Source organism: Trachemys scripta, chromosome 4, assembly GCF_013100865.1.
Source record: "Trachemys scripta elegans isolate TJP31775 chromosome 4, CAS_Tse_1.0, whole genome shotgun sequence".
NCBI lineage: Eukaryota > Metazoa > Chordata > Testudines > Emydidae > Trachemys > Trachemys scripta.
The window spans coordinates 106,216,458-106,242,755 of record NC_048301.1 but is presented as its reverse complement, the minus strand read 5'-3'; the positions used below and the strand labels follow the sequence as shown (position 1 = coordinate 106,242,755).

General features: G+C 44.7%; 1 protein-coding gene across 1 annotated transcript in view; it reads right to left on the bottom strand.

Annotated features, from left to right (window-relative positions):
• Window positions 1-2,381: 2,381 nt before the first annotated feature.
• The window catches only part of IGF2 (insulin like growth factor 2), a 31,661-nt gene continuing 7,744 nt past the window's right edge, over window positions 2,382-26,298 (bottom strand). Inside the window, exons 2-4 of the mRNA XM_034770279.1 lie at window positions 17,617-17,779; window positions 3,921-4,087; window positions 2,382-3,294 (exon numbers count right to left, since the gene is read on the bottom strand). Of these exons, the coding sequence (XP_034626170.1) occupies window positions 3,055-3,294; window positions 3,921-4,087; window positions 17,617-17,779 (570 nt within the window). The 3' untranslated portion in view covers window positions 2,382-3,054. The remainder of the gene's footprint in view (window positions 3,295-3,920; window positions 4,088-17,616; window positions 17,780-26,298) is intronic.

The following is a 26,298-nucleotide window of genomic DNA, read 5'->3' as shown; positions in this document are numbered from 1 at the left end:
TTGGCCTGCTAAACCCAGGGTTGTGAGTTCAATCCTTGAGGAGGCCATTTAGGGATCTGGGGCAAAAAATCGGTCTGGGGATTTGTCCTGCTTTGAGCAGGGGTTTGGACTAGATGATCTCCTGAGGTCCCTTCCAACCCTGATATTCTATGATTCTATGAATTGACTTCAATCGGATTCCTCATATGCTTAAAGTTAGGTGCACACTTAAGTGCTTTGCTACATCAGGGCCAGAGTGTATGTAGTATCTTGCAGGATTGAGCCAAAAGAGAGGATATTTAAAGAATTTTCCTCTGTGCCTTTATGAATATTGTCCCTTGGCAAAACTTTCTCCTCACCCCTTCCCCAATAACAAAAATAAATAAAAGTAAAAAGAAAAAAGGCATGCTTCATATTCCAGATGGATATTTACTTGCTTAATAGGTATTTTCCACTTAAAAAAAATATTTATTTTTGGTACAAAGCATCCAGGAAAGCTTTTTTTTTTTTTTTTTCATTTCCCCCTCTTTTTAAAAATAAAAACTATGTTTTTAAAGAGACACAAAAAGAAAAATCAGTTCTTTGCACTTGCTCTGTGCCTTCCCCACCCACTCCCAGACCACCTTTTAAATTTGGACCAATTTTAGTTTTCTTTCATATATATTTAATAATAAAATAAATAAAGGATTTACTTTTTGTTGTATATTGCAGTGCCATTTTTTTTAAAAAACAAAGGCTTCGTGGCTCAACGTTGCAAGGTAATATTAATAAACAAAAGGATTATACATTAATATCCGCCCCCTCCCACTCGCTCCCCAAACCACAAAATAGAATACAATTCAAGTAGTCTCTTTAAAAAAAAAAAAAGTTTTAAATGTCTGGCTATAGAAGGCAAAGCAAGTACAGGACTGGTTAACAGAGTGTCTCCATCTTATTAGCAAGTGAGAGTATATCTGAGGGAAATGTAGTTGATTTCCCCCTTTTTATGGTTCCTAGACAGATTTTATATATATTAAACCAACCTATTTTACAGCCCTCGACCCACCTCACACACCTGTTTGCTCACCCAGTGTTGAGCCTTGGCAAACTAATTGGCTTTTCTCTCCCATCTAGGCATCAGCTTTGATTCTGCACTAGGCGCAAAAAAGCCACCTTTGCACCTCTGGAATTATGTGGCTGTCTCAGGGGCTTGCCCCATCTCCCGTGTTAATCAGAGCAGCCTAGTGCTCTAAGTTACACTCAGACTTTCCATGGTCCCCTAAAGTGAAAATAACCAGAGTGCAGCGAGCTCTGACTGCAGCCTCTCTATGCCATCCTCCCTATACCAGGCTTGTTAGGAAGGATGGTACAGAATCATTTTGCCAGCTCTACCCCTTAGGCTGGGGATATTCCCTGAGGGACCATTCTGCCCACCTGTCCTGGAATGGTATAAGGGGATCACAGTGGAGTAGAGTCTGCGCCTACCCCTTTGAAAAGGGAGGAGGCAAGGGAAGGAGCGGGATGAGGAGATGATTAGTCATGGAGCTATTGCTTCTGAGGAAACTCATGCTTCAGCAAGATACTGTGCCCAACTTCAAACATGGGAATAGTCCCATTGGACGCCTCTGGGGCCTCAGTGAGCCTTAAGGTCAGAGAGAAGGTGGTAGAGGGAGACCAAAAAGGACTCCATGAATGACACACAAACCTTGATGTGAATGCTAGGGCCCTAATCCTGCAAAAGCTTACGCCTAACTTTCCACGCTATTAGTAGTCCCGTTGAAGTTGATGGAACTACACTCAGGGTGAGAAGTTAAGCCCAGGCCTAAGTTCTTGCAGAATAGGGGCCTAGAGTTGTAACTCGGATATCTTAACAACATCAGAATAGTTTATCTTTTTTCAAAAAATTCCCTTTTGATCTAAACAAATGCGTATAGACGTATTTCTGCATGTGCGTGCATCTGTGTATGTGAGTGACAACCAACTAGCTCATATGGTCATGACCAAGCTATATTTCAGAAGAGAAAAGAAACACATTTATCACACTTTTCCTAAAACGAAAAGCTACAATTTCAAGTTCAGTATTGAATATCTTGTCCTTCCCTTCCCACCCCACCCCCTGCTATTTCTGGGTTTTTCCCCCCTTCCAACTTACTTTAGCACCATAACACATTTTAAACATTACAATCCCTCTTCAGATACTACACAAAAATTGTCCCATAAAAATAGTGCTTTTTGCCAAAAAAAGTTATATATATTATATATATAAATCAACTAAATCCGTGGCAAATGTGCAATGCAGACGCCTCCTCTATTTAAAGTGAACATCAGTTCACTTCCTCTTTTTTATTTTTCCCCCTTTCCTTTACCTCTTTCTCACACTTCATCCGTGATTTTAAAAAGGTGCAAGTCGATTTGGAATCTTGTAATTAAGCACATACACACACATAAATTCAGATGGGTCTTCTTGGAATTTCTTCTCAGTTACTTTTTTTTTTTTTTTTAAGTAAAGGTGCAAAAAAAATTGCTCTTTACAAAAATAAGAAAAAATACCAAAGAAAAAAGTGGGGTGGGAATGAGAAAAAATGTAACCCCTCCAAATAAATTTTGCCCCATTTTTTTTTCACTTTATTGTCAAGAAAGACATGGAATGGACTCTTCTGTTTTTCAATTTCATATTCTTTTTTTTCTTGCTCTTGCTCTTTCTTTTGCCTTCTGCTGCTGGCATGTGGGATGTCATGCCCTGCCCAATATTAAAATAGTTCAAGTGCCAAACGGTCCCTTTTAAGTATGGGCTTGAAAATACTGGGTAGATAGGGGAACAAAACAAAACAGAAGTTTAAAAAAAAAACACTTTAATGCTTAAAGGACAATGCCACAGAAATTATGTTGTTGCTGACAATGCTGTAATCCCCTTCTCACTATGTCAGTTGTTTGGTTCTCTTTAAATTGGCGTTACAGTGCCCCCTTTTTATTGCTTCTGGGTGGAAAGGCAATATCCCTCTTGCTTCACAGCCAAGAGGGCTAAGGGCTAGGGAAGTTAGGCCTCAAAAGTCCCCCCAGGAGATTTAAAAAAAAAAATAGAATCCATTTCACAGTTCATTTCCGGTTGCCTGATGTTTCTGAGGAAACTTGCACTACCAGGGGCTTCTGGCTGGGCAGGGAGATGAGGGGACGATGCACCTTGGTTTCATCAGATGCTTGCAGCCCTTCGGCTTGCCACCGGTACCTGCGAGCGCGGAAGATGCTGGGAACTCCCCGTTGTAGGCGCTGTGAGCTCTTTTTCTGCCACACATCATATTTGGAGTACTTGGCATGTGAAGGTTTTTGAAAGCTATCCTGAAAGAGGAGAAAGGGGGAGGGGTGATAAAGGAAAAAGAAAATGAGGGTCACTCTGAATAGACCATTGGCTGAAAACCCCATGACACTGTGAGCTGTTGCAACAGTGAAACCCAGCTAGGCAGACCTGCCCAACCTGAGGTTCTGAAAGCAAAAGAGGTCACGCAAGCCAGCAATAGAACTCTGGAGTCGTATGACCAGTCTCCCTCTTTCTCCACTAGCTTACAATGCTTTCCTATTGCTCTAGTAGCCATTACCGCTTTTTGTGACTGAACTACTTTCACTTTGTAGTGGCCAGCACACATTTTCTAGATGATCTGGTGTTCCTTTGTGTTCTTATTAAACTCATTTGATTCCTCTCTTGCCTTTCAATTTTAATCTTTATTTACCCTACTCTCTTTATTTACTTCATCTAGTCATCTGATCTCTCACTTTATTATATGTTTGTTTTGGGCACGTCATTTTACATTATTTCCCCATTCAAGATATTCGCTCTATGTTCCATGAAGGTCTCTAGGTACTGTTGTTACTGCAGAAGCAGCAGATCTTAGAGATAAGAACTTTCCTCTCCCATGGGATTTGTTTTTTTAAAGAGCAGCTGATTTCTAGATACAATCTTCACTTACCTTGCTTAGTGCTGGTAGGACCACAAGAGAAGAGGACGAGAGGTCCCGCTCAGACTTAACAGACTTTGCGCAGTACGTTTCCAAAAGAGCAAGGTCGCAGCTCCGAAAACAGCACTCCTCCACTATGCCACGGTTGAATCTTCTGTTATTTCGTCCCACGGGTCTACCTGAAATGGCAGACCTAGCAGTTTAGGTATCAATGGTTTTGAATTAGATTGTCTTCTCTTCTTCCTATGTCGGCACACAGAACCTAGCACATTTTAGGTACTACTGCAATATAAACAACACACAGTTTTTGTACCAGTGTAAATATTTCAGTTAGGAGTGCCATTTTTTACTGATGTAGTTATACGTACAGCTCTTAGTGTGGACACAGTTATACTGGTATGAAAGTGCCTTATAGTAGTAAAGCTCGTTCCCTTTCCCGTATTGGAACAGCAATATAGGTATAAAGCCCCTTTAGACCCATATAACTGCATCTGTGAGGTATAGTTAAAGTGGTGCAATTTTTTTTAGTGTAGACAAGGCCTAAATAATACACAGATGAGTATTAAAGCCTCTGGTGTTGATCCTGCCAATTGTACTCTAGTAGAACGAGGTAGTAGCATTCCTTATGAGTAGGGGTTCTACCAAATTTGCGGCTGTGAAAATCACGTCATGGACCATGAAATCTGGTCTCTGGCTGCCCAGCTCTGAAGGCAGACTGGAGAGCAGCAGCTGCTGGCTGGGCACCCAGCTCTGAAAGCAGCGCCATGGCCAGCAGTAGCACCACCAGGCAGCAGCCGCCACTCTCCTGCCAACCAGCTTTAGGTAGCGCCACTGCCAGCAGCAGCGGAGAAGTAAGTGTGGCAATACCACAACCCCCTCATAGGCTTACGACCCACTTTTGGGTTGAGGCCCCCAGTTTGAGAAATGCTGCAGAGAAATCAAACATTTTTTGCAGGTTGGTCCACGTCATAAATAGCAAATTTCGTAACTGTGTAATACATCCGCAGAATTAGCTATTTATGCCGTACCAACCCATGAAAAATGTGTGATTTCTCTGCGATTTAAGTAGACCCCTACTTATGAGGTGCCAGACTTCTATTGGAATGCTGACATTCCAGCGATGAAGTGGACCAATGGAGGGAAATAGTACCATATTGACCAGTTGCAGCCATCTAAGAATAGTTATTTAACTTCTTTACTGAGTCTTTTAATACAGTTTTCTTCTTCCGTATTTCTCTGCAAAAGGATGCTGTAGCCAGCAGTTATGTTTTCAAATGCTCTGCAACAAGGGGATTTCATTTCACTGTGTAATTAAAATAAAAAACACTACAGGAAAGGCCTAGATAGTTTGATATCTTAAACAAACAAAAAAACAGACATTCAAATTTGCCCACACTTCAGTGTGAAATGGGTCAGCTTGGGAAATATCAAACTTCTCAACCACAAAATGTCCTGGAACTAAATTGTGACTTTTGTTTTGCACATTTCCCCCCACCAAAAGTGTTTGTAGTTTTTTTGCACTTGGCTGTTGTGGAGTTAGCTGGAGGGGTCTCTTTCTGAGCTTCTGAAACTAGCCCGGGATTCTCAACCTGGGGATTGCAATCCTTGGGGATGGGGAGTGGGTCGTATCACTTTGCCCTTCCCATATTGCTAAGTGTGTGTGTATGCACACGCGAATGGTGGGAGTGTGTTCTAGCTAGATGGTGGGTGTAGCGGGGTGGTTACCCCGCTCCTGCCCTGAAGGGCTTAAAACAGCCCTGGGAAAGGGTTGTGGCAGGGGAAAAGCTGGGCTGATTGGGAAAGCAGCCACAGTTGTAGCCAGTTCAATCAGAGCCCAGCTGGCTCTTATAAGAGGGCAGTGGGCCAGACGGAAAAAGAGACACTCTCTCTAACTTCTTGAGGGAGAAGGACCTGGCTGCCTGGGAGCTTAGCAGGGTACCTGAGGTGGACTAGTGTTGGGGAAGGGCAGAGGGAGATGGGGAGCTCCAGCCTAGCAAGACCCCAGGCTGCAGGCTGAGTTAAGGGCCCACAAAAGGGGTACTGGAGCTGCAGAGGGGCAGCCCAGATATAGGCAGAGGGAGCTGGTCCAACCCCCTTACCGATGATGAGTGATTTACAGACTGCAGTCTGCCCCAGGGAGCGGGGGCTAGATGATGACTGGTAGTAGCCACTGAGGCAAGGTGGGGATAGGGGGTTGGGGGATCCTCTGGGTGGGGAGACCCAGATTATAGGTTGCTGCTAGGGGGCAGAACCTGATGTAAAGGGCACTGGGGTCCGAGAGGGACAATGGGGCCAGTGGCAGGTGAGACACTGGCCTGCAGAGGGTGCTCTGGACTGGAAGAGCTAATTCCTAGGACTACCAGCAGGAGGCGCCACGCTGGTGACTCTTCGCCCCGCCACAGTGGGGAAGGGGACAACATCCTGGTATAAGAGATGTTAAGAGCCGATGATCTAGAAACAGTATTCCAATTCCACTCCACTTCCCCAGTCAGAACATAAACACTGCAGGCTACTTGCACTTCTCATTTTCATGGGCACAGAGAAGTGTGCAGAAAGATCCAAGTTCAGCAAAGCACTTAAGCACGTGCAGGATTTCAGTGGGACTCTTCATGAGCTTAAAGTTAAGTGCTTTGCCAGATTGGGGTCTTAGTTACATAGAGCATTCTTCAGACCCATTAAAGAATAACCTACCAACTCTGCATAGACACACGCACTCTCATGTTGATGACGTACAGTAAATATGTAGTATGAAAGGAAGCCCCTGGAGACATACCACTAGTTTAATTGCTTTTAAAACAAAAACAAAAAACACAACCTCTGTCCTATTTTATCTGACATCCCCATTTTCCGCCTTCGCCACACAGCCACATTTTAAGGTCACTAGAACAAGTAAGGCACCAGAGTGAATCTGAGCTGCTATAGGGGACTTTGCTGACTCATAACATCTAGCCCAGCTTCTGGAATCATTTAAAAAGAACTATTTTTTTTTCTTTTCTGAAAACATTTCAGGCACGACCTTTAATCAGCGAGCCATGAAGGTTAGAAGGATGGTTTTCTCCCTAGAAAAGTTCAGTGAAGGGAAAAAGACAAGCATTGTTGGGAGTTTATTTCTCTCATTAAAATGTTGGTGGCATGTGAACTCCCTGCATTTGTATTGTTGTATTTAAAGGCAGAGCCCTCTCCCCCAGCCCCATGCTTAGGACTGTGGCTCCCCCATTTAATTCTAATTTCCAACCCCAGCCCTACCCTGATTAGTTGAGCCAGTCCCCTGGCATCAGAAGTCAGCAGTAGTGGCCAGTTCCCTGTGACTGGCTGCCAATCGCTGGACATAAAAGGGTGTATTTTAGTGTCTTGCTATCTCTAGGGAAAGCCCCATGACTGCTATGGGTGTGTCCTTATGAGCTACCTGTCCCCATTGGTGAGTCTGTGCATGTATTCCAGTTTGTAATACCCACTAATCAGCTGGTAAACAGTAAAGACAGCTGGAAGGGAGAGAGGCAGATGCCTCACTTACAGATACAGTGGATGTACTTTTCTCTGTGTGTGCTTAACTCCCATCAAGGTCTATGGCAGGGGTAGGCAAACCACGGGTCATGAGCCACATGCGGCTCTTTTACAGTTAAAATGAGGCTCGTGGAGGCCCTCGCTTCCCCCTCACCCCCCATTCTCCGCCTACCAGACTTGTCAGGGCCCAGGGAGAAGCTCAGGGCTTCTGCTCTGTGGTGGGGCTAGGGGGGTGGGGGTCTCTCAGGCAGGGCTTCAGCCCCACGGGGCATACCTGCTGGGGCTGGGGGCTTCAGCAGGAGTGGAGCTGGAACCCCAAGCCCCGACAAGTGCTTCCTGTTGGGCTGAAGCGCCGAGACCCCCTTCCCCACAGGGCAGAAGACCCTAGCCCCACCACCCCACCGCAGGGCTGAAGCCCCGAGCCCCAGCAAGCACACCCAGCCCTCGATTATCGTACGTGGCTCAGAGGATCAGTAAGTTTGGCCACCCCTGGTCTATGGTAAATGCAGGCCTATGCAGAGAGGGAGGGAATACTCGTTCCCTACCTGAGTTCATACTAAGAAGGGATCCACATTTACCTGGATAACTGATCATACTCAGCTGTTGGAGAGCTAACATGACAAATGTCCCCTTTTCTATTACAGACACTGGACCAGTTCCTATAAGCAATTGAAAAGCTAGGAACAGCTCGAATATTTAGCATATTTATGATTCCAGGAAGGGGAGAGGGAGTGTAAAGTGAAAATCAAGAAAAAGCAAAGTGATCCTTTTTGATAGTACTTCATTCACATTCACACTAGTGGAAGGCTGTGTCAGCATTTCTGTCCTAAGGTGCTGAAGTGCATAGATTTGGGGGAAGGGATTATGTTTTAAAGACTTAGCTAACTTCTCTCTTTGAAAGAGGTGTTATCAGTTGTGTATATTTTCCAAAGCACCTAAGTGACTTAGAAGCCTAAATGCCATCAACTTTCACTGACTTTTAGAAGCCTAAGGGTGGGATTCAAAAAGGTATTTGGGCACCTAACTCCTACTGATTTCAATGAGAACTTGGTGCCTAAATCTCTTGGCAAATTCCAGCCTAAGTAGCTTTTGAAAATGGGACTTAAGCACTTTTGAAAATGTTAACCAATATCTACTGCACAGTTATGTGTGGGATTCTCAGAAATATGCATCATTGGCCTAACTCTGCTCCCACTGAAGTCAACGCAGCACCAAACACTCTTGAAATTCCCACCCTTAGTTTGGCAGGTGAGTAGTCCAATATGGCCTCGTGTTTTTGCTTCTGCTGTTTCCACCTTCCATTCTTCAATCCTTTTTCCCAACCTCAACATTCCTTTCCCACCAAAAAGAAAACAAACAAAAACACTTGAAAACCCTGAGAATCTGCAAAGTTATCTGCTGTGTAACTGTCTGCCTGCTGTTTTCCTTGCTCACTTTGCTGCCAACTATTTTCCTATGATAGGACACATTTCCAATTACATAATTGTATGATGGCCGGGGATTTGAATCTCACCAGAAGCCACTACAACCTTTCATGAAAGATTTAGTGCTTTTAAAAACAACAAACAAGGATATTCAGTACCAGAAACTACTGCTAGATAATGACCCAAAGGCAACAGAAGCCAGGAAATGTCTAGTTAAGGGTGATAACACTGCTGGACTAGGTTGGAGTGAGTGTTAGTTCCCTAATGTGATTTATTCATGGACTGAAGGGTGAATTTTCTGGCTTTTGGCCCATCTGTGGCCTCTTGCCTTAATGTCACTGAAACACGTGAGGAGGTTGGGTTGCTGTATTACTACACTGAAATGCACTACCTTAGGGAATCTATTCTTTGGCAGAGGTGATGGAAGAGGGATCAGCAGCCATTCACTCCCACATTAGTGCAAGAGTTAAATGTTTGCCTTTCCCCTTGTGTTTTCTATTTAACTAATAATTGTATTTTCACAAGGAGACCTGCTTCCTTTCCTGCTCCATAAATCAATCATTCCGTTAAAGCCCTATGCTTACTGGGCATGTTCCTCTGAAATCGACCCCCACTATTGTTGATATATACCAGGTTACCCAGAATCCCTAGCACTTTTATTATCATTTAAAAACAGGACCCTTCCTGGATCACTCCACACCCGAGTTGGGAAGCCCTTCTGGGAAGGGGGTTGGTTTGAAGTATGTTATAGAATGAGCAGAGTTAGCAGTAACATTAGCTCATGTGAATGCTGCTGGGGCAGTGCAAGTGCATTTCATAGCAAAGTATTATGCATCGTCTCTGGCCAATGTTTTCAGAGGTGATGGGCACCTGCATCTCCCTGTGACTTCAGTGTGAGCTATGGAACATCTGTGGGAAAAATCAGGCCATTGCTACTTAGGTGCCTAATTTTCTGCACAGATTTTTGCTTTGATTTGCAGCAAGAAAAAGTGATTGTGCTCAGTCACCTAGCTACTGGGCTTCCGGGTGACCGCAGGCAAATCACGTCACCGTGCTGTGCCTCAGTTTCCCCACCTGTAAAATGCAGCTAATATTGCCCTCCTTTGTAAAGCACTTTGAGATCTACTGATGAAAAGAGAGCTAGGTAATATTATTACAGTCATGTAGATTCTACTATCACTAATACTTACACCGCAGAGCAGATATCTGCAGAGTAACTGCAGGCCTCAGCTTTGTCATGCATGTAAGTAGCAAACAGGATTTTTGATAGCACTTCTTCCCTCTCCCTTAGTATGATGTGAAACAAGTGCTACTTCAGGAGGCACATGGGTGTATGCACATGCATATCCTAGGTGACATAGTAAGGCGCTGGAGGAAGAAGATCCAGTGCTGCTCATGTCACCTATGTTCAGATCTGCCAAATCAAAGTGAGTGTGGCAGGCGTGGCTGGGCAGATGTCAGGTGACCACCTTTCTGCTTTTCATAGGAGTGCAACATAGCAACAAGTGTCACTGGGTCATGCTGCTGGTCTGGGAGCCCATTGCTGGAGAGCTGGTATCTGGAGAAAGCAGACTGACCAGAGTAGTACCTAATGTTCAGAGCTTGTTTTTAGAGTTCACGGAGGAGGAGAGGTGCTGGCTGACCTGTTCCTTTAATTCAAACAGCTCCAGGACACCAGCCACAAAGTGGGGACAGGTTTGCTAGACTGGTCATCCCTGAATTTCTCTGGCTCCCCCACCCTTCTATCAGCTTCTCAATCAAAATTGCTGCTAGCACTTACATTTGAGTGCATGTATGGATAGTATGCATAAGGGAGACTGTGTCAGACAGACACCTGTCAGGCATGGTCTAGATAATACTTAGTCCTGCCGTGAGTGCAGGGGACTGGACTAGATGATCTCTCGAGGTCCCTTCCAGTCCTATGATTCTATGTGCATAGCTGTATGTGGGTGGGGGGGGAAATGCACACATGCATGTCTTTGCACAGAGTGGGGGAAATGCATGTACTTGTTCATGGCTGTGTGGGGAAGGAACAGTGTGTACATGCTGGGTGTTTGCGTGCCACACACAGGAGAAATTTTAGGATTCTCCGGAGCCCTCTCCCCGGTTTCTCCAATCAGTCAAGCACCAAGCCAAATGGAATGAGACTTTGGGTGTAAACAATCCCCTCTCCCCTGTCAGAGGAATGTAGAGACCAACAAGAGAGCCTTTGTCAGATGGCTGGGCAGCCACAGCCATTGTCTCAGTCCCCCCGCCTGCCCCTCCCCCCACCCAGCAGCAGCTCTCCCCCCCCCCCTTCTTTTTCCTAGTGTTATTGTGAGGAATGGCAGAGAGAAAGAATGTGCCCTGTCAGCATAAGTGGCTTTTGGAAAGAGCTAAATTCTTATCAGCTGTTGGAAAGGAGGAAACAGGAGCTGTTGTTTACAGAGAAGTCAGACACCCCCCCCCCCTTCTCCCCTTCTCCACTGGCCCCTATTCCAACAACTCCAGATCCAGGTCTTCCTTTCTACCCACCCCTCGCCCTGGCTCTGTTTTTTTTTGCTAATAGCAGGAGTCCCTTGGTCCTGCTGAGGCCCTAATCCTGGTGTCAGACTCTTGGCCCTGCACCCCTCATTCTAATGCCTCTGGGCCTAAATCACCATCATCCTGCTCATAGTGCAGTCACTCTTACTGGTGCAAAAAGCTTCCTGGTCAGAAGGATAGCCTTCAATGCTGCCTTTGCATCCCTGTGTTGGACTGTAGGAGGGTCAGGATAGCAGCGAGTTGGAAACTATATCAAAAACATTCACACAGGGTTTGGTGTTTTGACATCCAACTCGTTTTAGAGAGTTGGTTTTCTGCCACTCTCTCCTCTCATCAGCCTCAGAGGAAAATCTTCACAAGTGTCTTGCTCAAATACAAGAACAGTCCAGAAGTCCTGCAAGATCACTTAACCTCTAGGGCCAGATCCTCAGCTGGTATAAATTGGCAAAAGCTCCACTGATCTACACCAGCGGAGGACCTGGCTACAAAGGGGAGAGGTTTATACTACATTGTGAGAGGGTCATAAGAGTTTTCATTGCAAAATGTTTTCAGAGTGTCTCTCCCCAAATTTCCTCCTGAAATGATTTGATGAAGGGAAAAAAAAAAAATCATATGGTACCACCTGAAGGAGAATGTAAATTTTTTCGCATGTCTCAGAACTGTTTTTTCTCTGCACCGCAAAACACCTTTGCATCCTCTCTTGCTAAATACAGAAATGGAGAGGAACTGAAGCAGAATCCCAGATCAAAATATTCTCCCAACCCTTCTCCCCTGGGGTGCACAAGATCTAGATTTAAATATTAAGGCTTTAGCTCATTTCCATGCAGAACAGAGAAAAACAACATCTCCACCCCCCCCCCCATCACCTTAAATCAGTGGTTTTCAACCTTTTTTCATTTGCAGACCCCTAAAAAATTTCAAATGGAGGTGCAGTCCCCTTGGAAATCTTAGATGTAGTCTGTGGATCTCCAGGAGTCCGCAGACCACAAGTTGAAAACCAATGGCTTAAACCAAAAAAATATCTAAAGGGTGTGGGGTTTTAAAGCCTGGAGTTAGGAGTACACCCAGAAGAACTGTTGCCTTTGGACTATTCCTGCAGATCTCATTCATGTGTGAATTCCATTTAAACATCAGTGGGCTTTCTCACAGAGTTTTCTTCAAGAGTAAGGGCTACAGGATTGGGACCCTGGGGAGCAGCAAGTACATCCTCTCCATTTCCGTTTATCGCTGTTGGGCGACAGTAGCATCTGGACCCCATAGTATTGCATGCTACACAGACAATGCCAATCCCTGTCCCACAGAGCTTACTGTCTAGGTAGACAAGAGAAACCATACCAGACAAAGCAAAAAGTATTTTTAAAAGTGCAAAAAACTTTTTTATGGTTTATATAAAAAGAGATGACTTCTCTCATCGATCCCGTCCCCTCAGTCAAGCAACGCCAGCACCAGGACTGACTCAGTGTGTCATCCTTCTGTACTAACAACCCAGCAGAACTGTTCCTCTGGTAACTAACCAGGCACCACCATTTAAGTTCATTTCAACACCGATAAGCTCTGTGATAGTTTGTATTTCTTTTAGAGCCTCGGCTCGTGGGAGTCATGATTAATATTTATTATTTGTAATGCGATGGTGGCTAGGAGCCCCCAGGCATGGACCAAGACCCATTGTGCTAGGCACTGTGCAAATACAGACCAAAGAGATGGACCCTGCCCCAAAGACCTTGCAGTCTAAGTAATCTCCCCTTTCCTGTCATTCATAAGTTTCTCGCTCTTGTGCAGAAGAGTTTGAAAATGTGAGTCCTAAAGGCTCCGAATCCAGAAGGCATATCAGAAAGAACCCAATGCTTATTTTTAAGATAATCTCATTATTTATGAACACCTGAGGTTGGGGATTCTGATTCTTCCAAGTTAATTTAATTTAGTCCCATATAGTAACCATCTACCCTCCCCCAGTGTACTTCCCTGCTTCAACAGATAAATGCATTGACCCAGCTCTCCATTGCTTTGCACCCTTGTACTGGCAACGACCCCTGTCTAACGTGGGTATAAAGTGGTTGCCATTCTGATCTGATGGGATCTTGCATCTACCATGCACTGGTGCAAATGGCAATAACACAGTGCAGGGCAATGGAGAATCAGGCCCAGGATGTTTGAGAGGTGCTCAGACACTACAGCAACCAGGGCTAATGGAGGCACATAAATGCAACAGTGCTGTGCCTCCCAGCGATGCCTGCCTAGTGCTTTAGTTTTCATTGACTTTTAAAAATTATTTCCTTTCATACTGATGTAAAGCAGGGGGTTCCTATGAAAATCCCAGTGCTGGAAGAGAAGCAATGCATGAAATAAGTGAACACGTTTTAATGTTTAGACCTTTCTCTGATAGATGCAGGTGGAGCTCATCAGTGTGTGGGGGGCCAGATTATCCAACAGGTTCACCTCCCCTGTATGCATGCAAATGCTGGGCTTAATTTGTGCCGGGGCTTGCCAGAGCTCAGCCCCAGCACCTCTAGGCCTGGCAGTTCGTCGCCCCAGCACTTCTGGGCTTGCTGCATCAGTTATGAAAGTAAAAAAAAAAAAAAAATTGCTTGAGCCCTGGCACCTAATTGCTTGAGCCCCGGCACCTCTTTCATTACAAATTAAGCACTGTTTAAACGGCATGCTAAGCAGCCAGTGTTCTCAACGAGAGCTGCTCGGTGCTAAGCAGTTATGAAAAATCTGGCCCCAGTTTTGAAAAGTAAAGCCAGAATTTTCCGAATACTCAGTTCAGCACAACGAGCAGGAGATAAACTAAAGAGAAAGTTCCTTAGAGCATTAGGGTGCATTCTAACTCGGATGCCACTGAGGGCTTTTTCAGAGCTAATAAGCATGTTTCTATGCTATGCTCCTCTGTGCCCAGTGTCTCAGTATATAGTGACATGTTCCCATGTCTTGCCAGGTGTAATTTGATTTACATTGCGGGTCCTATGAAGCACCCCTTGTTAGGTGGTAAAGGATTAACATGGGCTTGAGCTGGTTTTATTTCCTCTCCCTGGGCACAGGGACCTTTCAGAAAAATTGAGAGAAAAGAGTATTTGCCACTTGGCATGAAGCTGCTTATCTGCCTTCAAAAGTGTTTTTATTTTGGACTGGAAGAAAGGGTTACTTGAGGTGAAAGGAGGTCCGTATGTCAGCAAAACAAAAGCCCCATTCCCTTTCCTCCCCAGAGAGGGGGAGGGGAGAAAGATGCACAAAAGGAGAGAGACAAACACTCAACTATATATAGACAGAGAGGAAGAGGTGTTAGACCCAGACAGAGTTATCCTCTTCACAATTGGCTAGTAAAGCAAGTCTCTGGTCCTATAGTCTCAGCAGAACTTTGGCATGTGGTCTGTTGACAGAAGGAAATGTGGAAGGCAGAAGAGGAGAACAGAAAGAGTAACTAGAACTGCAAACTCTTTCAGCTACACTAACCAACAGAAAGGAAGTGCTCCAAACCAGCTTCCAGAACTGCAGCCCCTGGAGCACTTGCTAGTGGTCAGCAGAGAAGTAGCTGGTGACATGGTGAAAGTTTATGATCAGCTGCTCAATCACACCAGTGCAGCTAAAAATACATTCTTAATATTACACTGCTGTGCCCCTGGGACAGCCAGTCGAGGGACAGTGCATCATATTGTGTCCAGTTCTGGGCACCACATTTCAGGAAGGATGTGGACAAATTGGAGAAAGTCCAGAGAACAGCAACAAGAATGATTAAAGGTCTCAAAAACATAACCTATGAGGGAAGATTGAAAAAATGGGGTTTGTTTAGTCTGGAATAGAAAGGATTGAGAGGGGACATGATAATTTTCAAGTACATAAAAGATTGTTGCGAGGAGGGAGAAGAATTGTTCTTAACATTTTGAGGATAGGACAAGAAGCAATGGGCTTAAATTGCAACAAGGGAGGTTTAGGTTGGACATTAGGAAAAACTACCTGTCAGGGTGGTTAAGCACTGGAATAAATTGCCTAGGGAGGTTATAGAATCTCCATCATTGGAGATTTTTAAGAGCAGGTTGGACAAACACCTTTCAGTGATGGTCTAGAATCTAGATAACACTTAGCCCTGCCTTGAGTGCAGGGGACTGGAGTGGATGACCTCTTGAGGTCCCTTCCAGTTCTATGATGTTATGATTCTATACCACCACGAATTGTAGGTGAGGGGTCCAGGAGACAATCTCAATGTGGCTTGCACTATGAAAGTTTTGGAACCTCCTTCTGTTCCTGTGAGATGAGGCAAAACAATAGAGCTGATGCGACATCAGTTGAGCTGAACCAAACCTCAAAGTTCAGGTCAAAACACTTTGGGGGTGGAGATTCAAAGCGGAGATTTGGGTTCTTTTCTAAATGTATCAATTCCCCTTCCCCCTGGAAACGGAGATTGAGATATCAATATTTCAGAAAGCAAATTTCCCCTGTATCTCAAAATAAATCCTATACAGTTGGTTACCAATTTAGATAGGCTAATTAGTGGCAATTCTCAAAGTCAGATTGGAGGTAAGGGAGGGGAGAATTTATAACAGGGAGTGCATTTGCTATCTTCATCAAATTCATTGGTTCATCTACCTTTACCTCTCCTGGCCATCTTCCTACCAATTATACTTGTCTTTCAGTGTTACTCCTGAACTTAGATTAAAGCAGTTCAGTCAGCAAGCAAATAGCAAGATGTAAGTATTCTTTAATTGGGGGAGGGAGAAATAGCGTTCTTTGATTGAAACACCTGAACAAGACTCTTGCGACAAAGTCAGGGTGCAACTCTACTGAAACCAGTGGAGCTGCATCCTCACTGCAGAAATGAATTTGCCCAATGTAAGGCTGAAGGGATGAAGTGTGACCCTGTCTACATAAGGAAAATGGCCTGGTGCTAACCACAGTATGTTCATCCTTCCTCTCCTTTCCCTCCTATACCTCACAGGAGTTGAATCCTTTAGCTGCTAGTATAAATGGGACAAAATGATGTGATATTGTTAAGGAAAGGGGATGGTCTAGACAGTATTTGGTCCTGCCATGCGGGCAGGGGACTGGACTCAATGACCTCTCGAGGTCCCTTCCAGTCCTAGAATCTATGAATCTATGACAGTGTGATGTGATTGGGTCTCTATCATACTTCCACTAATGCCGCTGAAGACATTTTTGCCCTGTATGCCAGCAGCTAAACAATTTGTTTTTTGACACCAGTTGTAGAGCAACAGGGTGGGAAAGGACTATTAACCACTATTGTCAGCAGTGGGTCATTATCCATGCTTGGGGTCTTTGAAATTCACTGGGAGTGGCCGGAAACAGACAAATGCAGACAACCAGAGCTGCACAGATAAAAGGAAAAAATGAGTATTTCCTCTTAAATCAATGTATATTGTTATTGGCAGCTTTTGTGCGTAAGCCTCAGGTAAAACTGTAAGCGGAATGCCTGATTGGATGTGTGTGTCTGGGTGTATGTACAAGTTTTCACCCATGCAGGGCACAGATTGAGCATGCAGTAATAAAACAATGGCTTAGGAAAATAGTTATGGCAATTGCATTCTTGCTCCAGTGTGATCAACTTCCCAGCAATCTCCCTGCTCCACCTCGGATATGGGAGTTTTCTGCCCAGCGAATACTCCTAGTTTAACAGGCAGCTTCCTTTTGACACTTCTGGCACATCCACATGCATGAAAAACAAGGGCTTCCCCCAGTATGGTAGAGTCTTCATCACACTTGGGGCCTGATTCCCTGGTCTTGCTCCTTGGGTAGTCACTTATACCTGCACAAAATAGGTGTAAGATGCTACAATTTTGATTTGTGTAGGATTTGACACCTTCCACTTTATACTGGTGTAAGTGATGACACCAAAGTGCAAGAGAGTAGAGAACCTATGCCCTCGTGTCTCATCACAACTGCTAATGTATTTCCCATAGTCTTCACTTTTTGGGTGGTGCACTGAACCAGGGTAAGTTATGTTAGATCTAATGCTCAGCACATGGGGGTATTGATACCAGAGCATGCATCTCCAGTCAGAGAGATCTTTAGAATGAGCTCTGTCTCCCTGGAAATTAGCTGAATCCTAGTAGTGTGAGCTGCCCATCAGGGACATAGGACCACTGCTCTTAGAAGTCACCTGTTCATCCACAGGGATGAAGCATGTGTGATTGTGTCTGCACTAATGTATCTTTGGAGGAGAACATTTCCTGCTGCATGCCCCTCTGGCTTCCCTGATGCACAAGTAGCCAGTCAATGCAACACAAAAAAACGCCAGAGCTACTTACTGAAGTAGAAGCCCCTGTCCCCACAGACAAACTGCAGTGTGTCTACTAGTTCCCCACCACAGAGCGTTTCAGCAGTGCCATATGCCAACGTGGAGTCCACCGTGTATGCCAGGAAGGTGAGTGCGAGCAGCAGTATCCGCCTAGAGGCGCACATCCTCTGCACCTGAAAGACACAAATTCAAAATGTTAACTATGGTGCAGAACCCCACTCGAGTGTTCTCAAGGCACCAAGCACAACATGCATGTGTACATGCACAGGAGAGCTTGTGACTGTTTGTGTAAGAAGCATGTGCTCTTTAGCTTATTTGTGACGGATTCAGACTCTTCTGACAGTGGTTAAAAACAAGCAATTGCCAGACAACATTCATCTTGCCACTTCCATACAGCTGGCTCCCGCAAAGTAACACCTCCTTTCAGTCACCCAGAGAAGATTCTGCCTCTGAGGGAAGTTCCCATTTTTGTCACAGCCAAGGACAGGTGGCCTTAGTTGCTGCCATTAGATGTTTCTTCTCCTTTTTGCTCAACCAATCTCAGGGGCTGAGCTTTGAATACAATCTTTGGGAGACTAAAGGTGGGGTTACAAAGAGATCCCTTAGAACTGCCATTCTCTTCCTTATTGAAATACCACATTAGTCTTTCAGACACCAAAAGTTAGGGCTCAAGGCATCGTAGGTAGGGCTAAGTTTTCTACAGCAATAATTTAAACTGTGATTCTGTGTGACTTATGTGCTACCATTTCTCTATTCAACTCCAGCCATGAACCTCAGTACTGACCTGCTGTATCCCCCTCTATTCCAGTCCCAGGCCTCTGAGCATTGACTGCCAAATGTGGGGGGGGGCGGAGGGAGGGGAAGCTGGTTGTGGTGGTGGTCATGCAGGCCAATAGTCTAGGGTTAAACAACCAACTAATCTTATTTTATTTGTGGCCTAAATCAAGATTTGAACCCAGATCTCCAGAAGGTTTAAAGGCCAATGCCTAATGCCCTCCATCACAAAGTCCGTACCTCAGATTCCCCACCCTAGCATGTTAGGGCCTGATTTTGATTCCACATGGAGGTGTATGTAACTCCATTAAGTGCTACCACACACCTTTGGGTGGCCTTAGGCAAGCCTCTTTATCTCAGTGTCCCACGTTCAGCCTCTTTAAAATGGGGCTGATACCACCTCTCAGGGGTGAAGAGGCTAAACCCATGCATGACTGGAGACCGGGATACCTCAGTGATGAGCACCTCCAGAGATGAGCACCTCCAGAGAAAACCCGGATATAAAGCAGCATGGTGAATGTGGCTGCTGAAATCCAATCAGAACTGCAGGGGGAAAGAATGGCAAGATGGCAACTGGAATAAGGCAATTTTGAGGTCCAAAGTTAGTGTGAAAAAAATGCTGTATTATCTATGTACTACTTAGGCTCTCATCTGAACAACTCTTAATTATTAATGAATTTTTATCCAGCTCACTCTGGTTAAGCAGCATGGTTTTATTCCTGTTTTACAGATGGGGAAGAGAGGCCTAGGGTAGATTAAGGAGACTTGCCCCGGGTCACATAGGAAGTCTGTGACTGAGCCTAGAACTGAATTCAAGTCTCCTGAGTACCAACCCAATACCCTATCCACAAAGCCGTCCTTCCTACCAACTTTCATAGTAGAGTATCACTCAACCCACCAGTGATAGAAATAATCTGACCTTACAATGGTTACTAGTCCCTTTTAGATTATGAAAAAATAAAAGGCCATTTCCACGTGGGCCAAGCATGGTGGGGAAATATGAAGGGGAGCCGAGGACTCCTCCAGTGAGTGTCATCTTTTTCCGGTTACAATTTTAATGTTTGATTTCTTATTAGAGATGGACCTGAACCAGACACCCGGCTCAGAACATCCCTGACCTAGTTCTGTGATTCAGGCCTTGTTTCCTTGACCAACACATGATTTTGCTAGCTTGTATGAAGACATGTTCGGAAGAAGCTGCAAAGAGAAAGATGCACATCCTATCCTCATTTGCTGGTCCAAACAGGAGGTATAAACTGATATGATCTGCCACTGTCCCTTGTAGTTCTGGCTTGTGCTCCCACAAGCCAGTACAGTGGGTACTCCTTGTTAGTCTTCCTAACCTGGCAACACTCCTAAAATGCTCCTATTGGAGCCATGCTGCTTCACCAGAGTGAGCTGGCCAGATATCCAGGCTGGCTTGTAAAATTAAAAAGATAATAGAGGAGTTTTTAAATTAAGGGCTGGCTGACAGGTGCGGAGGAGCACAAGGTTCGGACAGACACATCCCTTAAGGGAGGATTTATTAAAGGGGATACTCTAAATCCTAGTAAGGAGGAGAGGATAGAAGTTGATAAAGTACAGGATGGAACTGAAGAGAAAAACAGTCAAACAAAAGAGTTCTATTCAGTTACATCATAGGAAGGCAGACAACTAAATATTGACACATTTTATAAGTGCTTGTATACAAATGCTAGAAGTCTAAATACTAAGATAGGTGAGCTTGAGTGCCTGGTATTAAATGAGGATATTGATAATAGGCATCACAGAAACTGGGTGGAACAATGCTTATCAATCCGACAGAGTAATACCAGGGGACAAAATATATAGGAATGACATAGTACATTGCACTGGTGGGGGAGTGGCACTATATGTGAAAGAAAGCATACAGTTGAATATAGTAAAAATCTTCAGTGAATCAAACTGTACCATAGAATCTCTATGGATAGAAATTCCATGCTTGAGTAATAAGAGTATAGCAGTAGGAGTATACTACCGACCACCTCACCACGATGGTGACTGTAATTGTGAAATGCTCAGGGAGATTAGAGAGGCTACAAAAAAAAATAGAAAACTCAATAATAATGGGGGATTTCAACTATCCCCATATTGACTGGGAATGTGTCACCTCAGGGTGGGATCCAGAGATAAAATTTCTAGACACCATTAATGACTGCTTCTTGGAGCAGCTAGTCCCGGAACCCACAAGGCAAGGCAATTCTTGGTTTAATCCTAAATAGCACATAGGGTCTGGTCTAAGAAGTGACTACAGTTGAATCGCTTGGTAATAGCAACCATAATTTAATTAAAGTTAACATCCTTGTAAAGGGGAAAATACCAAAGAAACCCGCCACAGTAGCATTTAACTTCAAAATAGGGGAACTACACAGAAATGAGGAGGCCAGTTAAATGGAAATTAAAAGGAACAATCACAAAAATGAAACACACACACACACACACCCCATAATAGAGGCTCAAACTATATGTATACCACAAATGTATTAAAATAAGTAAGAGGACCAAAAAATTTCCACCATGGCTAAACAGAGTAAAAGAGGTGGTTAGAGACCTCTTTTAAAAAGTTAGAAGTCAAATCTTATTGAGAAAACTAGAAAAATGCATAAGCTCTAGCAAGTCAAGTAAAATTAGGCAGGCCAAAAAAAAAAAAAATCTGAAGAGCAACTAGCAAAAGACAAAAAAACTAAAAACAATTTTTTTTAAGTACATCAGAAGCTGGAAGCCTGTCAAACAATCAGTGGGGCCACAGGATAATCTAGTAGCACTCAGGGAATTCTTTGCGCTGGTGCCTTTATTGCCGAGGATGTGAGGGAGATTCCCATACCTGAGCCATTCTTTTTAGGTGACAAATCTGAGGAACTGTCCCAGACTGAGGTGTCAGTAGAAGAGGTTTTGGACCATATTGATAAATTAAACAATAAGTCACCAGGACCAGATGGTATTCACCCAAGAGTTCTTGAGAAACTCATATTAAAATGCTGAACTACGAACTGTGGTATGTAACCTATAGATTACATCAGCCTCTGTACCAGATGACCTGCAGATGCCTAATGTAACGCCAATTTTTAAAAAGGGCTACAGAGGCAATCCTGGCAATTACAGGCCAATAAGCCTAATTTAAGTACCAGGCAAATTGGTTGAAACTATAGTAATGAATAGAATTATCGGACACCTGGATGAACATGGTATGTTGAGGAAGAGTTAACGTGGCTTTTGTAAAGGGAAATCCATGGTTCATCAATCTATTAGAATTCTTTGAGGGTGTCAACAAGCACATGGAAAAGGATGATCCAGTGGATAGAGTGTAGTTGGACTTCCAGAAAGTCTTTGACAAGGTCCATCGCCAAAGGTTCTTAAGCAAAGTAAGCTGGATAAGAGGAAAGCTCATCCATGGATCAGTAACTGGTTTAAAAAAATAGGAAACAAAGGGTAGGAATAAATGGTCATTTTTCACAGTGGAGCGAGGTAAATAGACGGGTTCCCCAAGGATCTGTACTGGGACCAGTGCTGTTCAACATATTCATAAATTATCTGGAAAAAAGGGGAAAGAGTGAGATGGCAAAGTTTGCAGACGATCTAAAATTACTCAAGATAGTGAAGTCCAAAGCTGACTGCAAACAGTTACAAAGCGATCTCACAAAACTGGGTGACTGGGCAACAAAATGGCAGATGAAATTCAGTGTTGATAAATGCAAAGCAATGCACATTGGAAAACATAATCCCAACTATACATACAAAATGATGGGGTCTAAATTAGCTGTTACCACTCAAGAAAGAGATCTTGGAGTCATTGTGGATAGTTCTCTGAAAACATCTCCTCAACGTGCAGTGGTAGACTGGGATGGGGTGTTCACCCCACACCAGAAAGAAAGGGGTTAAAAGCAGCCTAGGGAGGCTGTACAGGAAGCAGTCAATTGGAGGGATACTGCACAGAACAGCCAATCCCAGTGGGCTCACATAAAATGAGTTGCAGGGCCAGAGTAAGTCAGTTGCTGCAGGGAGCCCAAGGAGGGTTCCTAGCAGTCTGTAGAAAGGTAGCACCTTGGACAGAACAATTGCTGGCAGGGACCAAAGGAGCTCTTGGCTGGCTGCTGGGACTTGCGGGCTGGAGGCCTTGAGAAGAAGGCAAAGAAGGGGCTGGAGCCATGAGGAAGTGGCTCAGAGGACTTAAGCAGCACTGGTGGAGAAGTTAAAGAGAGGCAGCTGGATGCTGCTATCTACAGGGTCCCTGTGCTGGGACCTGGAATAGTGGGTGGGTCTGGGTCCCCCCACACTCACCAATGGGGAAGTGGCTGGACTGTAGAACTTTGAGATACTTCCCCCTGGAAAGGAGACAACACGGATGGTGACATAGCTGGAGGGCTGAGTCATAAAGAGGATGCTGTGGCTCCTGGACTAAGGAGAAGGCAGTGGGGGAGGCACCACCAGGAGAGGGTGCACTGGCTGAGAGAGCTAATCTCCGAGATGGCCAGCAGGAGGCGCTGCTCTGGTGAGTGAAAAAACCAGCAATGTTAGGAACCATTAGGAAAGGGATAGATAATAAGACAGAAAATATCATAATTCTACTATATAAATCCACAGTACACCCATACCTTGAATACTGCATGCCGTTCTGGTCGCCCCATCTCAAAAAAGATATATTAGAATAGGAAAAAATATAAAGAATGGCAATAAAAATGATTAGGGGTCTGAAATAGCTTCCATGTGAGGAGAGATTAAAAACACTGGGACTGTTCATTTTAGAAAAGAGAAAACTAAAGAGGGTTATGATAGAAGTCTATAAAATCATGAATGGTGTAGAACAAGTGAATAAGGAAGTGTTATTTACTCCTTCACATAACACAAGTACCGGGGCCACCCAATGTAATTAAAAGGCAGCAGGTTTAAAACATACATAAGGAAGTCCTTCATACAATGCACAGACAACCTGTGGAACTCATTGCCGGGGGGGGGGGGGGGAGGGGGGGGGTCTGTGAAGGCCAAAAGTATGACTGGGTTCAATAAAGAATTAGATAAGTTCATGGAGGATAGGTCCATCAATAGTGAGGGTCAGGGATGCAACCCCCTGCTCTGGGTGTCCCTAAACCTCTGACTGCCAGAAGTTGGGATTGGACAACAGGGGATGGATCACTCAATAATTGCTCTGTTCTGTTAATTTCCTCTGAAGCATCTGGGACTGGTCATTGTCAGAGACAGGATACTGGACTAGATGGACCATTCGTCTGACCTCGTATGGCCGTTCTAATGTTCCTATGATATTTAGAGTCTGACCCTGCACTACTGAGGTCAGTAGGGACTTCAATGGGGATCAAGCTCTTAGTCACTTACTGAGGTTTTGGCCTGCACAACGCCTCCATTGAGAAGCACCAGGAATATCACTGAGCCATGATTTCATTTTCATACACTCTTCCATGCTAGAGTTTCAAAGTAGCAGCCGTGTTAGTCTGTATCTGCCAAAAGAACAGGAGTACTTGTGGCACCTTAGAGACTAACCAATTTATTTGAGCATAAGCTTTCGCGGGCTACAGCTTATGCTCAAATAAATTTGTTAGTCTCTCCAAGCTAGAGTGTTTCCTATGAAAAGGCTTTCACCTGATTTAATGGCCTGGGCTGGGAGTCGTGACCAATGCTCCCTGTGATCTCTAATTAGCACAATTATCCCATTTTTATGAGGCTTCTGATTGCTTAACGTCCCCTGGGCTTAAGCTAAGCTTGCAGCTCATCACTAGGGCAGCAGGTGGTGTATAGGCAGTTTCATTGCACACGCAGCTGATATGGGGCTTAAGGACAACCAAATCATTCCCCACTTCCAATTAACCTCCCACTCACATGAGCACCATGGTTAACCAAGAAACTTGTCATCAGTTCCTCCTCCCCCCCATCCCACTACAGTCAGTTCCTCAGAAGGAGATTGCTTAATTTTGTGTTTGACAAATCTGGGCGAAAAAACAACCCTCCGCAGAAGGACAAAGATATCGGGCTTTGTCTGTCTCCAAATCTTGGAAGAACCCTGATAAAATCCTCTCCCAAACCACAAGCCTGTATACTTTTACCTGCAATATTAGCTAGGGTCACACTTTAAGAAAATCTGTCAGGCAAGCAAGTGACCCCCCCACCCCTCCGCGCTGCCAGTCAGCACTGTGGGACTGCTCTGAAAGATGCCATGCACAGAGAGCCTCACTGTTTCACAACCCAGAGATAAGTCATGTCCAAAACACACGGGGTAGCTGCTCTGAAATGAAGGTCACTTCCTCCGATCCACCCCTCTCCAAGCAAGCCAGTATCCAGCTACCTACTTCCATCCCCATCCTAACCACACAAGGGAACCAATGGGATATTCTGAAGTGAGTTAGTGCTAGACCTATCGGTTCCTCTCTGTACCTCTAGTCTAAACTCATTACAAGTCCTCTGCCCTGGCAGTGATACCCTCCACCCCAGGCAGGTGGCTTGACAGAGAACAGGGGAGAGAGCTCCGTTCCTACCCACCTGTGTGCACTAGCAGAGAAAACAGAGCAGCAAGTAGCCACAGAGCCCCGTGGACTAAATACCTCCATGGAGTTACTCCAGTGACTTGTATTCAGCTCTTCGCCTCCCTGCCAGAGCCTTCACCTTAACCAAAGAAGCAGCTGTGGACTAGTCCCCAGCAGAGTTGCCCACAACTGTTTTTTCCCTTAGTGTCCCCATCCCTACCATGTACCATGAGAGAATAAAAACATACCGGGAGGGAGAGTTTGTCAGCAGTGCGACCTGATACACTCCAGTTCTGTGGGAAAACACTTCAGTTCCTTTGGAAAATGCCAGCACCTCCAGATTTAAATTACCTCTGTTTTGTTATTTAGTGCTAAGCTGCCCCCCCCCCATCCATTCTCCTCATACAGGTGAGGAGACAATCAGAGTAAACTCGTGCCATCAGTTTACTCTCCACCCTAAAAATGACCCAGTGACTCAGGTACAGAGCCCCTTTTTAATGTCCTGTATTAAAGGCTGCGAGGACAGAGATGGTACTGATGATGTAATCTAACCCAATACCGATATGGTCATGTGTGATCCAATGAACTGCCTAGTCTGTAACCCCTCCTCTCACTTTGAATACTGGCTCTTTCCAGACAGGTCTCAGGGTGATTTTCACCTTGCGTGTATTTTTTTCCCCTCCCTTCCACAGAACAATGTAATGAGAAACCAGACAGGCAAGCAAGCAAAAAGCATATTTACTACCTAGTGCTGCACTTTCTCCCTGGTTAAAGCAGCTGCAACACTACACAGTCCCATAGACCTTTATTTATCCATTTGCCATGTTTATTCTCTGGAATACCCAGCAGGCTTGACTGCATGACAAGTTCTGTATGGGCCTTCTGACCTCTGTGACATTGTCACTTGCAGAGTGCCTGGAGGTCGTTCAATGTGCTCTCTTTCCTCTCCAGTTACATCCCACCCCAATCTGGAAGGGGAGAGGTGTTTCAGGGGTCACTTCCGCAAATGTACAAAGCCTATCTTTTTCTGGTTACAAAATCACTTTGCAGGAGGAAGCCTCCTAAATTCCAGTCGGGAAACGCTGCCCGTTGTTGTTGGAGAGATCTAGGTTCAGTTCCTAGCTCTGCCACAACCTTGCTGTGTGACCTTGGGCAAGTCTCTTAATCTTCCCTTGCCTTAGTTCCCCACTGGTGAAATAGGGATGATACTGCCTTTCTTCCACCTTTTGTCTGTCTTGTCTATTTTGACTGTACGCTTTTCAGGGCCGGGACAGTCTCTTACTGTGTGTATAGGATTTAGCACAATGAGGTCTTAGGCACTAGTAGAATACAAATAAATTAGGCCTGAAAATGGCTGGCAATATTCAACCTACTCAGGAAGTTTTTCTGGCTAAGATGTAAGGTGCATAGCACCACGTCGGGGCGGGGCG